This window comes from Labrus mixtus, chromosome 14, assembly GCF_963584025.1.
Source record: "Labrus mixtus chromosome 14, fLabMix1.1, whole genome shotgun sequence".
Taxonomy (NCBI): Eukaryota; Metazoa; Chordata; class Actinopteri; order Labriformes; family Labridae; genus Labrus; species Labrus mixtus.
In genome coordinates this window covers 25,945,902-25,962,438 of record NC_083625.1, presented here as the reverse complement: position 1 = coordinate 25,962,438, position 16,537 = coordinate 25,945,902, and the positions used below count along the sequence as shown (strand labels likewise).

The 16,537-nt window shown below is 42.4% G+C and overlaps 1 protein-coding gene and 1 long non-coding RNA gene across 3 annotated transcripts in view; both read right to left on the bottom strand.

The window, feature by feature from the left end:
* The window catches only part of LOC132988549 (uncharacterized), a 188,925-nt gene that overhangs the window by 16,768 nt on the left and 155,620 nt on the right, over positions 1 to 16,537 (bottom strand). The gene's annotated exons all lie outside the window — the stretch shown is intronic.
* sptbn4a (spectrin, beta, non-erythrocytic 4a) overlaps positions 1 to 16,537 on the bottom strand; it is a 37,268-nt gene that overhangs the window by 1,707 nt on the left and 19,024 nt on the right. Inside the window, exons 4-19 of the mRNA XM_061055997.1 lie at positions 15,814 to 16,047; positions 14,790 to 14,879; positions 13,555 to 13,833; positions 11,929 to 12,059; positions 11,548 to 11,752; positions 9,292 to 9,537; positions 9,025 to 9,159; positions 7,541 to 7,782; positions 5,167 to 5,305; positions 4,949 to 5,033; positions 4,450 to 4,661; positions 2,642 to 4,092; positions 2,433 to 2,493; positions 2,066 to 2,334; positions 809 to 979; positions 620 to 662 (exon numbers count right to left, since the gene is read on the bottom strand). Of these exons, the coding sequence (XP_060911980.1) occupies positions 620 to 662; positions 809 to 979; positions 2,066 to 2,334; positions 2,433 to 2,493; positions 2,642 to 4,092; positions 4,450 to 4,661; positions 4,949 to 5,033; positions 5,167 to 5,305; positions 7,541 to 7,782; positions 9,025 to 9,159; positions 9,292 to 9,537; positions 11,548 to 11,752; positions 11,929 to 12,059; positions 13,555 to 13,833; positions 14,790 to 14,879; positions 15,814 to 16,047 (3,993 nt within the window). The remainder of the gene's footprint in view (positions 1 to 619; positions 663 to 808; positions 980 to 2,065; positions 2,335 to 2,432; positions 2,494 to 2,641; positions 4,093 to 4,449; positions 4,662 to 4,948; positions 5,034 to 5,166; positions 5,306 to 7,540; positions 7,783 to 9,024; positions 9,160 to 9,291; positions 9,538 to 11,547; positions 11,753 to 11,928; positions 12,060 to 13,554; positions 13,834 to 14,789; positions 14,880 to 15,813; positions 16,048 to 16,537) is intronic.

The following is a 16,537-nucleotide window of genomic DNA, read 5'->3' as shown; positions in this document are numbered from 1 at the left end:
GATAATCGTGATAAATCACATGATAGGAGGTAGTTCTCCTATCATGTGTTATTTCAGTTAATTCAAAGAGTAAAACTAAAAGAGAGGACACTGACAGTAGAAAAACTGATGTCTTATCATACAGTGATGTAGTAAAGGTGGAAAATGAACATAATGTTCTGAATCTTTTCATTTCCTTTTTCTGAAAGTTTTGTTTTTGGGCTTTCTTCGCCTTTATCAAGAGTGAAGGTTCTTGTTTGGTTTTCATTCTGAAAAGGACAAGGCTGACCAAAGCGGTCATATATTATAAGAACCAGAAGCAGTCTGGCTCTCATTGTTTTCTTGACCCCAAACCCATTGGTTACTAGTGACGATGAGTATCATTAGGAATGGCTTACAAATACAAAATGTCCTTATTCTAAAAAGGGCACTGGAATGTATTTAATCAGGATGCTTTTATAGTATGCAATATTTAGTACAATAAAAATGTATGAAGTGCATTTTTATCTTTTGAGCTCATGAGGCTCATCCATTAAAATCACTCAATACACCTGAAGCAAACCTAGATTTTAAAATCAGTGATGTGTCAAAATATCTGCTCTCTTCCCAGTAATCAAGAATGAACTATAAATGTTCTTACCTCATCCTTTGCATGGAAGGCAAAGTTGTTTCCATCACTTAATCTGAAAAACAACAGGAAGTGTTAGTTTCACTTCGAGTTCAGACTCTTTTATGACCTCGTGTCTACGATATCATGTAATCACAAGAAATATATTTTGAGAAATCATCCCAACAATACAGACAAATAACAATATAAAACAGCTCTCACTTCAGAATGAAGACATTTTTCTTCTTCTTGTAGCCCATTGTAGGATCGTATGAGCAGATACTGAGGTCGACCGGAGGCTCCTCGTTGTACGTCACGGTCTGGTTTCTGGCATCCTTGTAGAAGGTCAGCTTTCCTTCTTTCAGCACACAGTATACATTCACCCAGGACTTGCTGTTGAATCAAAGAGGCCAAATATATTAAAGAGGACATCTTCTCCCCCTTCTCCACCTTTTCAAACAGTCCCCCTGTGGTCTAAATGAAACATCTGTGCTGTGCTTTGGTCAAAATATAACATGAATCAAGCACCAGAGGAGGTTTGTGACCCTGTATAAACCAGCTCTCTGAGAACGCTCCGTTTTGGTGTGTGTGTCTCTTTAAATGAACCCCCCTGAGTTTTCCCTGTAGACATCACTCCTTCGCTAGAAAGAATAAAAATGGCAGACCTGCACAAAGGTTTTGCTCAAGGCTAGGGGTGGAGTCCATGGGTGGAGATATCAGGGCAGGGGAGGGGAGGGGATTTTTTTTTTTTTTTTACCAGAATCCCACTGTGACATCACAAGGAGAGCAAATTTGAAACAGAGCATTTTTCTCTGTGTTGTAAGACTTATGCAGACCACAAACAAAGGACTGGATGGGTTTATTTCACATTTTGTGGTTCGGTAGACATTCAGGTTACCCAAATATATGTTCAAAAACACTTTAGAAGTGGATTTTTCATAATATGTCCCCTTTAAAGAGATGGTTGTTCTGTGAGAAACACTATGGGACTCGGAACAAAGTAACCGCCACAAAATATGAATAAAGCTACTTTGTATAAATGGATCTTTTGCTACGCCCTGCTCCCTTTAGTTACCATTGTTATTCAACATATTTACACTTTCACCTCTGAGATTACGTTCAGGGCTGGAAGCTCAAATACTATAAGGTAGCACTAGTGTTAGAAATTCTAAGTGGCAAACAATGGACATTTGACTAATCATCTTAATTCAGACTTCCTTTTGCTTTCCTTTTGCTCATTGACATTTTGTTGATTTTAGAAACAATGTTTATGTAACCATGAGCTAGTAAGACATACATGCTGATTATGCAATTTTCCCCGAGTATATACACATTGATATACCAAGTCCTTAAACTTTAGCCAGCATGATTTTGGTTTGGAAAGGCTTGGAATAAAAGTCCACTAACTACAATAATAACTAACAACACATTGGTTGACTTCTTAACCTGCCTAGTTATGTAGTAGTGAATGTGTTGTACCTGTTTGGACTCCTCTGCTGAGCTTCAAGGTCAGAGGTGGTGGCCTTTTTGCGGTAGAGGAAACCTTCATTCTGGGCAGTGTGTGAAGGTGGCTGCGGTGTAGTTGGGGCACCAGTAGCAGGAGCTGAGCGAGAACGTCTTGTCTCCTCTGGCTCTTTAGGACGAGGCCTCCTCCTGGGTTTGGGTCGATCTCGAGCACGAGGACGTCCGTCAAAACGAGTCACAGGTGCTGAGAGGCTGCTAGAAGGCCTGTAAGGCTCTCCCCGTGCCTGAGAAAGCAACGAAAAAGATAATTTAATTTACAGACAAAAAAAACCTTTTGTTGCCTTACACAACATTATGTTGTATTACATGTTAGCCAACTCACAGATGCTGCTTCTCTCTCCTGGACCTGTTCTACAATCTCTGCCATAGTATTTCTCTTCTCCCTGCATTTGCAAACAACATGAGTCACCCAAACAGTCAACGCGTCATTATGTGACCTTAAAAATCATTAGGATCGTGCTGGACACTGCTGACAGGACAAACTGTGAGCCAAATTTTGTAAAACTGTCACAGCAAGACTCATTCACATACCCTGAGCGTTTGTCAGAGCCATCCTTAATGGAGCCTTCCAGGTCACTGGAGTCCTGCCTTTGAATTCTCTGCTTGTTGCTCCCTTCTTGTTCGCTGGACGACTGCCTCTCCAGACGCCTCCGGTAGCGCTCCTGACGCACAATCAATGGCAGCTCGTTCAGCCTGGCCTGGATCTCCTGCTCGCTGGAGGTCTGTCTTCCCAGTTTGTACTCCCTTTCTCGCCTTAGATGATCCATCTGAGGATCAGAGCGACTTCCACGAGGATCTCTCTGGAGTCGGCCGTGGAGGAGTTCCAACCCTGATTCTGGCCCCATATCTGCCATTGGGATGTCCCCGTACTGTTCCCGCTGCACTCTGCTTGCTTCTAGTAGGGGGTTAACTGCCTTGTGGATGTGGTTGATTCTGGGCTGCATGAAGTCGGCCTTCAGGTGCTGCCATGCATACGCCATCTTAGGGTCCATGATACCACCACTCTGCGCCAGGAATCCAGAACTACCCAGACTTCCACTGCTGTAATGATTTTGTGCCAGGAAGCCTGAGCTACCCATTCCCCCACCGCTCTGAAAATTCTGTGCTAGGTATGTAGAACTCACAATGTTAGGCTGTTGTGCCAAATACCCAGTACTCCCCATGTTAGGCTGTTGTGCCAAATACCCAGTACTCCCCATGTTGGGCTGCTGTGCCAAATACCCAGTACTCCCCATGTTGGGCTGCTGTGCCAAATACCCAGTACTCCCCAAATTGGGTTGCTGTGCCAAATAGCCAGAGCTACCCATATTAGGCTGTTGTGCCAAATATCCTGAACTCCCTAAATTAGGTTGCTGTCCTAAATACCCAGAACTTCCCACATTTTGTGTTTGGGCCAAATATCCAGAACTGCCCATATTTTGTTGAGGCAGATAGCTTGGGCTTCCCATCCCTACACTGCTTGGTGGCTGAGCTAGGTTACCTGAACTTCCTAACCTGCCACTGCTAAGATGGTTTTGCATTCCACCTCCCGACCCAGTATTCAGACCAAAGTACCCAGAGCTCTCTGCACTGCCAGCAGTTTGATGGTTTATCCCAAGGTAAGACGAAGTGTCTCCTCCAGCACTGTGGGAGGTCATCGCTGAGAAACCGGAGTCACTTCCAGCTCCGGCCCCAGGATGGTTCATTCCAAGGTACGAGGAGCCGACCAGCTTCCCACTGCCCTGCTGCTCCATCCCCTGGTAACCTGATCCATTTAGGACAGGGTGGTAGCTGGACAAGGACAATCTCTGGGCTGCAGGGGTGGCACCCAGATCCAGACTGGTCTGTAAGGGTTTGGATTCTAAATGCCCCTGTACGGTATGCCTCAAGAAAGATGAGGTAGCGCTGGTTGAGGGAACGCTGGGAGTCAGACAAGATAATGGGAACATCCTTCGACTGGAGAGTGGTGTTGTCTTTTTCTCTTCCTCTTTTTTCTTCTCAGCCTAAATAGAAAGGTAACTTCATAACCAATAGCTCAACAGTGGCACAATGAAAACCACGAATCCTAGGAAGGGTGGTCCAATGAAGTTACAAGTAAACAGGAATGATTTGCTAAACTTACTGACTTTAAATAATGACGCATGAGGGCCGATGGGCTGCAGTGAGTGAGGGAACAACACATGCAGAAAACGTCATGTGACGGATTCTATCCCATAATAGTGCAAAAACTCATGACATGCGCACATGCCAGCTAAGCAAACACAACCTCTCAAGGTCACATTTTTTTTTTTTTATCCTGTAGCAGCATTAAATTGTGACTCCAGCAAACTGATTAAACATTTATCTACAGTCAAGCTTACTGCGGAAAGCTGGCGGAGAGAGCTGAAGCGTTCTTTCCAGGTTACAGCAGCCTTGCGGAAGGCCTCGTGGCGAAGGATGAGCTGCTCAACCTCGTCTGTTTGGGCCCGGGCCTCGCCTCCCTCCGGCTCCCTGGAGGTGATCAGTGGCTCCTTGGCCTTCAGCCAGGCCTCCGCCTTCACCGTCTCCTGTGCGAACTGGAAGTTTTCCTGCTCTGGTGGTGACAGCAGACCAACAACACATTTACCATTACACCACATTTTCATGTTCACTCAAATATGAACCTGTTTTACATACATTCTCATGGGTAGATTATTACAAGATTAACGCTTTAGATCATAGCTTGGATGTTTAAATTAGCCTTTCAGTCATGTTTAGCTGTTATGCTAAAACAGAAAGAAAGCACAATTCATAGATGTGTCATGAATACAGATGTTTACTTTCAGCCAGTCTGACATTTAACACACTAAAGAGCAGTTTGGGATGTGTAGAGTTACTCACTGCGCAGTAACCTCTCCTGGTGTTTGTCCCATTTCTCTATGAGATCCCTCTGCTTAGCCAGAAGGCTGTCCAGCTTCTCTTGTATCTGCGAAGATGGACAGATGGCAGTGAAGACCACAACAACATGCTGCTACATGTTAATCAAGTTTGTGTTGAGGCTTTTATATATTCACTGTGGCTTGCGGGGTAGTCATTCATATGCTCCCTGTTAGCCTTACCTCCTCTGATGCAGGGTTTCCCGCAGCAATCAGGATCTTGCCGAGGTCTGCACACTGCTGGATGGTCTTGCTGCGGCCGTCGATTTTGGCTTTCAACTCCTGGTGCTGTCTCATCATCCCCTCCAGAGCCGTCAAATCCCTGCGGGATAATAGAAGGACAATAATTATACTTTTTAAAATCCTTTTTTCTTTTCAATTCAATCATCAGAAATAATTTTATAATTCATCTTCATCATTATAAATATCATTGTATTAACATGCATCTAATACAGTAATTATAACAGAATTTTTTTGAGGTCATGGAAGCATTTGTAATTGCAATGTTGTTTTACCTTTATCCCCCCCACCCGGTATAAATGTCTCTTTTCTCTCTCTATCACTGAAACACACTTATACAGGCACACACAGACACACACATATAGTCACACTGTCACACTCTCCAACTCACCCAACCACCACCCACCACCCACACTGGGTGTAACCCTTACCACCCTTACCTAATATCACCATCGTCTCCCCCAGTTTCGGAGGGCAAATATACAGAGGCGACGGAGGGGCAGGACAACGCAACAAATGACAACAACAACAGTGTTACCAACAACTGAAACCAAGTTTCAAAAACAATGTTGTGTGCTACATTGGGGGAGGCGATTCTGTATCTGCTGATATCAGCTGTCTGTTAAACGTTTCAGTCCGGCTCTTATTGCATTGACTTTAAGTGTAGGTTTTCATGGCGTTTACATGATGACTTTGACCTTTCCTCTTGTATCAGCAGCAGAACCAGCTTACACAGTCTTCACATAAATAGATTTTGTAATGCTTTCTTGCACAGGACATGATAAATAAACCCATAAGACAAAGGGCATTTATATATGAATATAACTTATATATATAACCATCCATACCGCTTTCCCTGTTTGGAGGGGGGGCTGAAGCTTATCCCAGCTGTCATTGGGTGAGAGGCGGGGTTAAACCCTGGACTGATCACCAGTCAATCACAGGGCTGACATATTAGAGACAGACAACCAGTCACACACCTCACACCTACGGGCAATTTAGAGTCACCAGTTAACCTAATGAGCATGTTTTTGGACTGTTTGAGAGAACCCATGCATGCACGGGGAGAACATGCAAACTCCACACAGAGAGACTGCTGTCTGACTGGGATTCAAACCAGGAACCTCCTCGCTGTGAGGCAACAGCACTAACCACTGCACCACCGTATATACAAATATAATATATAAAACATATTAAATTCAAGTCAGCTTAACTTTTTATAAACCCCACAATGACACATTTTCTAGTATTCATTGAGGCTGTTTTTAGTCAAGCAGCTGGAAATAAAATAATTACCCTGATACAGACGTTACAGTTTAATATTCTGTGTTTACTGTAAGCGGTACATAGGGATTATTTGGGGAAAACTATTTATGTATCAAATAATCAACACACCATCATTCATAATAACTGAGTAAACGTTTTTTTTTTTTTTAAACGTGACTTTTTATGGCCATGACAGCACATTTTTATTGCAGACTGAGCCGAGGTTCATTTTGCCTTTTTTTAACAGTTGTGTGTGTGGAAACAAAAGGTTTGAAGACTTTATCCTTGACTGGAGTCTTTTCATCTTTATCACTTATATAGATCAACATTCCATCATGCAACACAAATACTTGAATAATGAATCATAATCAAAACCTTCATCATAATTAGCAGTCATATCCTGTTTATACTCATTAATGATTCAGTATACTACATTGCATGATTACTGGCAAATCATACGTATGTGGCTTCTTTAAATGTCTACTTTTGATCAAAGATTGGTCCAACACTCAAAGATACTGAGTGCTCAATGAATTACTCAAAAATCAGGGAAATCTCCACTACTGGAAACTGGAAAATGACTGAAACTTTGAATGAGTTATAACAATGAATTCTCTTTCTGTTGTTGCACTGATCAATTAATAAACTACACATTTCAGTCCATTATTTAAATCCCCATACAGGACATATACAAACATATTGACATCTTTATCAGTCTCACGCTGCTGCACGTGTAAATAAACAGCTACTATACACTTTAATCTTATTGTGTAATAGGAAAACTATCACCTGATTATAGTGAGTAATTTAAAGCCCTCTATTACATCATATGCAAAATGGAATAACAGATGTCATGTGAAATTAGGTCAAGGTGACACAGCAGCCTCATTTCTACTTTACAGTAATGACATTCTGTCTGCAGGGACTGTACAAAACCCCGGAGACGTTCAGTCTCACTGAAGCACAATATGCAGCTTCTCAGCCTAAACCGTGTACTGTATACATCATAAAGAAGGTAAACAGCTGAGTGCAGACTTTACAGGTGTCTTACCTGGGCTCACCCCATCCTATCTGGCCCATGATGCCCTCCATCCACATCAGGTTTTCACGCACCACAGAGAAGAACTGCACCTTGTCGGTGACGGAGGTGACCTGGACTCGACTGGCCTCGCAGGAGCCCAGCAGCTCCTTCCAGGCCTCCATCACCTCGTGCTCTTTGACCATGATGGCCTCTGCTTTTTCTCCAGCGTAGATGGTTCTCAGCTGGGCGGCGTTCTCCTGCAGCTGCCTCACCTACTCACCGACAGGATGAAGAGAGTAAAAGGCTTCAGGACAGAGACAATATAGAGGAACAGTTCAATGGTTAATGGACCTGAGCTTGTTTAGCGCTTTTCTGTCTGTTACATGTTGCAACAGGAGCTGGGGATCGAACCCCCGACCTTCTGGTTGTGAGATGACTCTACCAACTGAGCCTCAGCCGCCCCAGTTGTGTTTATAGATAATGAAACTGAACTGATTTACAGTTTATAAGAATGACTAACATTTTTAAAGGGTTATTTTGATGCTTTTAATGCCATGTATTTTAGAGATAGGACAGTGGATAGAGTCAGAAACCAGGGAGAGAGAGAGTGCAGAATGATGAATGAAAGGGGCACATGGCCCGGGTTCAGATTCAATCTGCTTGGAGGACTATAGCCTCTGTACATGGGATGCGTACACTAACCACTAGGCTACCAGCGGCCCCAGAATTGCTAACAATGTTATCCCATAAGATACTTAAAAAAATTATTTCATGGCAACACCCATATTTGTTCATTAAATACAAACTGCAAAAAAAAAAAAAAATGTACTTATGAAATGATTCTTTGAGAAAAACAGCAGTATGTTTTACATCTAAGAGTCCATAAAGTCAATCATAGAATGATGTGTTTCAAAACACCAACATTTCATAACATTTCTAAACCTTCATCACTGTATTATTTCAACTATATCAAATCATGTGTTCCCAGTTTCTCCGTCTCCCTTTGTTGTTGAAACACTCACTCTTTAGGATGTGTAGTAAATGTGTGCATCAGGTCAGCATTCAATCTAAAAGTGAATCAGTCATCTTAAAGCTCTGCTGTAGGAAGAGAATAGTAAATGAAAGACGCTGCCTCGTTCTCTTCCTCCCCCAGACAATATTCTTTTTAATTATTTAGTTTTTAAACAAAGTCGATCTAGAACAGTTTATAGTGCACCGTTTATGTGCAGGTAATCGTAAACAATGTAACACCTGACTGATGTCTACATCAGACGGACCCTTTATGTGTTTGGTCTTTTAAGTTTTAAAAATGTGACCACAGGTTGGAAAAAAGTAAATAATGGCTGTAAAAAATATATAATTTGGGCTCTGAAAACTGACAAAGAATCAGGTTTTCAGCCCCTCCATCTTGTCATCTCTAAATTTGTATACATTTATCTCCCCTCATCCTTGAGCCGGTGAGCTGCAGGTACACTGAGTGACTGATGGGCTCAAAGAGAAATCATATCACTGGCCTGTGCGACGAGCAGTTGAAGGGCATGTTCGAAGGAGTGCATCAGTCTCTGCAGGGTGGCCGGGTTGGTGATGTTGGCTTGGCACGCCCTCACCTCTGGCAGCTGCTTCATCTTCCCCGCGATCTGAGCCAAGACCTACAACGCAGGACAGGCAGCGTCATGAGCGGCGGTAAAAATAGAAGCCGCATCTCACGGCCAGACTGTCTCCCTTTGATGGAGAACACGATACACCTGAGTCACAGGTGGATATTTTTGTTTTGACTGTACCTCTTTGCAGTCGGTGAAGAACTTGTGCAGCTGGTGAGACGCCGCCAGCATCTGCCTGCGGGTCTCCATCAGCTCCAGCAGGTCGGCCCACGACTCGTTCAGCCCGTCCTTCCACTCGGCGATGGTGGCGGCGTCAGAGTGGCCGCAGTCGATCATCTCGTTCACCATCTTGTTCACCTGCTCCATGCGCTGCTGACCCACGCTGTTTGTCTCTGAGGCAAACTTTGTGAATCTCTCCTGCAGCACCTGAAACACACAAAAACACACACAAAACATTAGAGCGCTGCACAGGGAGACAAGAACTCACTTCTTTTGACTTGTGCACAAGATGTCAATTATAGTAGAAATGTGTGTGTTTGTTGTGATTGATCAGATCATGATCAGCAGAGAAAGGAGGAAGGATTCTGGATTTTCCTACCAACAGACATGTAGAAACATGGCATCAGTACAGTATTTGACTTAATGTTAGATGTTGAAATATTTCATTATTTTGGTTTGAAGTGAAAATAAATCAGCTAAATGAAGCCAGGAGAGTTTAAAGTGTGAGTCAGAGAGGAAGCCACAGTTAAAAGAAGTGAAATAATAAACAAACATTAAAGATTCTTTGTTTACTGCCAAAACACTTCTCCTTTCTTTTTCTTTTTTTCACTTTGCATTAAAGTCATCTTTGTTAATGTAGAAAAACAACAGTTATCATTTTGCCATGTTATATTAGCCTTTAGCCTTTAGTCTTTCACAAACACATCTGTTTATAAGTCCATTTATAGATTTTTTTCTTGCTCTGTCATATTTGTGCGGTTCTTTGTGAATTGTAGAAAGGCTTTATATGCGATTTTTTCATCCAGCAGATGTCGCTCTTGAGCACCAGCATGAAACCAAAACAACTCGCGCTGCATTGTTGTGTTAGCATGCTAATGCTAGCGATCTTTATTATGCTCGTATCTTCACACTGCATGTAAATTTACCTGAAATGAGCGTGATCTAGAAACACAGTTAAGCAGTGAGTACAGTATGTTATTCTTCTTTTCTCTAGTCCCTCAATTATACAACTTTTATACGCGAGGGGAGGAGTCAGCCGGCCGTCCGGGCGATGTAAACAAACTGAAGATAGGACTCTGAAAGCATCACAGACAGTGGGACTCGGGTGTTACACCCATTGTAGACAGTCATGACTCACAGAGTTATTTTCAGAGGATATACTTGATTTCTATTATATTTAAGTGTGAAAAATCACATATAAAGCCTTTAATCCGTATAGTTATAAATCAGTCAGTGTAACAGTACATCTAAAGTATATTTAACAGACAACAACATTGATTGAAAGCATATTTGTATCAGAACAGGTATTTTTATGCTTTGAGAGGGGATGAGGAAAAACATGGGTCTGAAATAAGGTTAAATAAATCTTCAGTAGGCTGCACAGTGGTGCAGAGGTCAGCACTGTTGGCTCACAGTGAGGAGGTTCCTGGTTCAAATCCCCATCAGGCAGGAGCCTCTCTGTGTGGAGTTTGTATGTTCTCCTCGTGCATGTTTACTCCACCTTCATCCCACAGTCCAAAGACATGCTCGCTAGGTTAACTGGTGACTATAAAGTGTGCGTGTGGCTGGTTGTCTGTCTCTACATGTCAGCCCTGTGATTGACTGGCGTTCAGTACAGGGTCGCCCAATGACAGCGGGTATCGGCCCCAGCCCCCCGCTAGACCAGGAAAATTAGTATAGATAATGGATGGATGGATATCTTCAATAAAATGTATTTGATCACATTAAGTTAATTTGGTTGATTAAAGTAACTGTAAACTAACCTCACTTTACTGTTGATTTAAAAAGTGTCAACTCATCAGATAAAGTCATCATTACTCAACCATTTTTAAAAGGTGAGTAACAGGAATTTATGTTCCATCCTGCACATTTCTCATGCATTAAATCATGGTGAGTCATGCATTATTGAAGAATATCTTTAGGATCATCATTTTAAAGTGTTACTGATAAACTGTGATGATGATTCAGCTCTCTACTTTAAGATAAAAATGGTTGGTCATAGAGGCTTCTTTACTTCATCTTCTAGAGGGGGTTTGGCTGGCAGCACATTGAGAATATGACATGTTAGCTGTGAAAAGATAATGTTTGGATAAAGTCAAATAATAATCACAGCATGAAAAATAATTCAGAAAATGTATCAGAAAATAACAGCTTTCCAATAAAACTGAATATTTTTTAATTCAGGCTCGTAGGGCAGTGATTGGTTTCTGGACGCACCGTGACATCGTCCAGGTCGTGTCCCAGCTCAGTGGAACTGGCAACGGCCTCTCGCTCGGTGATCCACTTCTCCAGCTCCTCCACGTCCTTGTTGAGCTGATAGAGCCAGTACTGCTGCTCCAGCTTGGTCTTCCTGTGCTCCACCATGTCCTTCAGAGAAACGTACAGCCGGTCTATGTGCGACTGCTGCTTGGTGACCTGCTCACTGTGGACAATGGAGAGAAAAATAAATATTACATCTCCAAACAAGATAACAAATATTGCTCTTATGTTATCCTAAAATCTAGAACATCCAAAAATGAAACACTCCAGTTTTCTTGCACTGTGTGTGTTATTTGTGTGTGCTGTGTGTGCGCGGTGTGTGTGTGTGTCATGCCTCACCTGTCTGGGTGTCCGAGCTCCAATAGGTGCTGACATTGCTGCGATAACATGCCCACTGTCTCTGCGTATGTTTCCACCGTTTGCTCCAGAGTCAGGTGAGCCTTCAGCAGCTGCAGCGTGCTCGCCTCGTCCTGAAAAACATTAAAATGACCTGATATGTGAGCTTTGTTGGGACACTTGTAAAGAGCATTATCCTGTTTATACTTCAGCCACTGTGCAAAAGAACAAAAAAAAAAGATCATGAGATTATGATTTTTTATGCATTTGTCAATAAAAATCTAATCTTTAACAACTTTTCTCTCTCTGCTCAATAATGCCTGAGGGTTCGACTGAGGGCTGGGCAGTTAATCACAACGTCATTGTTATTGCAATGTGAACATTCACAATAAACAATTGGCAAAAGTCTGGACAGCAAGAAATAAAACATAATGTGCACAAAATACTTTTTTTTACCAACTGGATAGAAGCCTGAGTATTAGATCCAACAGATAAAGCTGAAACTAGCTTTCAGCTTCACTCAGATTGACTGGTCGGAATTTAGCTGAATCAGGAGAAACATGTTTCAAACCCAGGTATTTTGTAAAACATTAAGAACAGATAGACAAAGAGACTGAGTTATATATGCACTCCTTAATTATTTGTATTTTTTATCACACTTCATATCATTATCATCAGTAATTGCACATATTTCTCTTATATATCACGCATATCACGCAGGCTTCGACCATTTCCATCCTATAAGGTCCTGATGTATGGAAGCCCTAAGAGGACATGCATCCATTCATTTTATTTGACCATGTCGTCCTGTGACTCTGTTGCCCTGTAAATGTCAGCTACTTTCTATGTTTCCTAGCTTCTCGAGATCCTGACATTTTATACTTGTTATCACTGGAAAACCAGAATTATTTCAAGAAAATGATACGTCCATATCTCAAGAAAAAAAAGAAATGTCAAATATGTCAAATAAAATATATGGAAATGTAGACATTTAGTAAACCATTCAAATAAATAGAAAGGACCTTAGATATGAGATAGTTTTTAGTCTGTCTAACTCATAAAACATGCCCTGTGTTAGCATACTGTTAGAAAGGAAGTTACCGTATTCTCCAGCGAGGTTTAAAGAAGTCGGTTAAGAAGAGGGTTAAATTGTGTGTTTATTGCTTCAATTCATATTCAGGCTGACGATCACAAGTGCATTCATTTAGTACTCAGAAGTGTTACATTCCCAGGAGCAACTTCTAGTGTCAGTTCGGGCCCGAGGCAAAAATCAGTTAGGAGGCCCTAGAACCAGTGTTGAGCATGGGCAATGAGAGTGAATGCTGTCAGATGCGGCCCCCTTAAGGAGGTTTCCTATACTGTCATTGCAAAAGTTGCACTTATGGGTCGCTGTTTGAGTTCAAATTTTGTCAGCCCTCTGGGGCCCCCTACTGGTCTGGGACCCCAAGCAGTTTCCTGCCTTGCCTGTTGACAAGCAGCTTCTGCCCTGGACTTAAATACTCCCTACAGCCAATCAGAATCAAGTATTCACAATCATTCATACCATGGTATGATTCCGGTTATGTCTATACTAGATTTCACAGTTTCCCTGACAAAAAATAAGTGTCCAGCTCTGGAGCCTGTCCGTACCGTTCCTTTCTCTTCGCTGGCCAGATGGAGCTTCTGTCCCGACAACCAGGACTCCACTTTGGCCGCCTCGTTGTAGTACTGCTGAGACTGTAGAGTGGCGTCCAATATCACAGACCTCCTCTCCGCCTCCAGCTGCAGAACCTCCCATAGCTGGCGCACATGGCCCGCCCCCTCACGCACAAACTCCACCTCAGGAGTCCTGAGCGAGGCGATGATCCCCGCCCGGTCCAGAACCTCCTCCACACGAGCCCGCCGCCCCGTCAGCTCCCTCTGCAGAGTCTGTTTACAAAATGACATTTAGGCAAGAGATACAAAAGATACAGACTTTTGACAAAACATTAGGTTACCAGAGTAACCCCGGTTCTCTGAGGTATCTCACTCTGGGAAGAGCCGTCTGTCGGGACCACTACCACCACGTCTGGCATTTACTCCAGTGTATTTCTTACATGTGCTGTATTCAGTGAAAGTAGCTAGCTACTCAGAGAAACCCCCACCCACTTTTATTGACGAAAAAGAGTAAAAGACCTAAACAAAGTCTTAAATTCCTAATAAAAGACAACTACATTCTGTGACTTGACGGCTGTGTTGGTGAACTGTTCAGTTATAATCCAGGGTCAGGAGGTCTGAGGAGCTCAGTGATCTTCACGGGGAAATATACGCTAATATACACTTGTATGAAAATTGTTTTACAGGACATAATGTGCAGAAAACAAAGCTTGGGATGATTAAGAATCAGTGTCCTAGTCTAGGTTTTTTCCATTCTCTGCTACATGGTCCATAACTCTCTCAGCAGCCTATGTAGCAGAGCATCACCGCTCAGCAAACCGTTTGTCTGCACTGCAAATGTTTTACAAAGTTAAATGATGGTATGGTGGATACTCTAAGTAATTTGTTTAACTTACCAGTCTTCTGAAGAGGGGAGACCAGAGACAACTGTAACACACTCAGGTCCTGATTCACTAAGAATGAACTGCTAACTGCTCCGTCTAAAGGTCTGATTCACAAAGCATGGTTCACTAATCTGTTAATATGTCCTTTATTAAAAGATGACTAGTGTATTTTAGGTAACCTGTACGTTATAGAGCAAACTGTGCAAACATGTTATTATCGCCCTGTCTCCCCTTTCTTTGCATGGTCATATGTGTGTAAAATCATTACATTATCCACTTTTTATTATTTTCTGACCTGAGCCTTGTGGGGCTCTGAACATTTCAAACTGCATGATAGATACTTACCTGGTTCTTTTTGACATGCTGTTGAACACTCTGGAGGTTATTCCCATAATCCTTACAGGACGCCAGAGGAAGCCTCTCCTGAATCCACATCTGTCAAAGCACAACAGCCATGTAAGTATAGCACTATTTGATCAAATAATTTAGATGTTAGAATCTTTACAGAGTTGCAAAGACACCTGTGACGGCATGATGCATTGATCCTTAAAAAACTCTTATTCTCCAAATATGACACGGATAAGAATTTCAACTGGAATCATAAAGAGCTTTGATTTTTGAAAATCAGAATCAAAAGTAGGATTGCTGATTTTCTCAGAATACTTTTACGCCTGTTAGAGCACATTAGGAGGAAAATATAAACAATGCAAAGACAAAATAGCTGAGTTTATTGTTAGCCGACAGCTGCTGTTTTGCAGGATATTCAGAATATATTGTTTACTCGCTTTACATCATGTTTGTTTTTCTAAAACTCTGGATTACACATCTGTAAAATCTGTAAACAAAACTTCTGTCTAGTGAGGCACAGTCACAAAAATGTTAATCCAAAGCACTACCCCTTGAAATAAACCAAATTACATGACTTATATCTAAATGGAAATATTGTGATATTCATAATAATAGTTCATAAAAATGTTTGAATTTTTGGGCGCAGGATGGCCTGGCAGGTTATGTCGCACACCCAGTGTACGGAGGCTACAGTCCTCATCTCAACAGCCGTGGGTTCGAATCCGACCTTTGACCCTTTGTTGCATGTCATCCCCCGCTCTCTCCTCCCAACATTTCCTGCCCTTAAGCTGTCCTATGTAATAAAGGTAAGAACTTTAAAAGAGAGAATTTTAATTTGTTGACTAGTATGGGTCTTGTGCTTGAATTTAATTTGTTACTTGTTCTACTGGTTTGTTCAATAACACCACATACCTTAATATATGAACTCTGACAGGTTACGAAAGTAAAGAATTAAAGATGAAATAACAGGATGAGAATAATGGATGAGAGTGATCATGTCAGAAACACAGAGTGCTCTCACTATCTCGTCCTCCAGGTCCTGGGCGACTTGGTGCATCTCTTTGGAGGCCAGCAGGATGCGGCGTCTCTCCTTCAGGGGCTCGATGAGGCGCACGATGCGGGTCTCCACCACGGCTGATTGCTCACCGCCTTCCCTGTCGCCTGCCATCAGCCCTCTCTGGGGGAGGCAGACCCCCTGCAGGCTCCCCAGATCCCCCACATCCTTGTAGAAGTCCCCGATCTGAGACTCCATGGCCTGCAGTGGAGGGAGAGGAAGGTCATGTTACAGCTGTACGATGGATGCACAAACACAGCCCATCAGCTGTTTCCCACCAGAATATTTCAGGGTTATGTAATCCTCGCCTTACTTTAAGGATGAAAAAGCATATGGTGCATTTTTTTAATGTCACTGAACCACAACAGCGGCCTCTGTGGACACATGTCAGAGCTGAGGGAAGTTACATAAACAACAACGGGCTGATGTTTGCAGTCTGTCACTAACATTAGAAACATTACAGCGATTCACTCATATGAACATTTCTCTTTTGTTTGCTGTGTGTGGAGGTAGAAGTCATTTTATTGGCTGAGCTGAATGCCACAGAGGGCAACCAAAGAAACTGAAAAACTGTGTACTTAACTACAGCACAGTTACGATGCAGAGATGCTCCATGGGACAGGAGGATGAAAGATAAATCAATACTCAGCGGATGTTAAATATAAAGAATCTATTGACATGCACCTGAAAT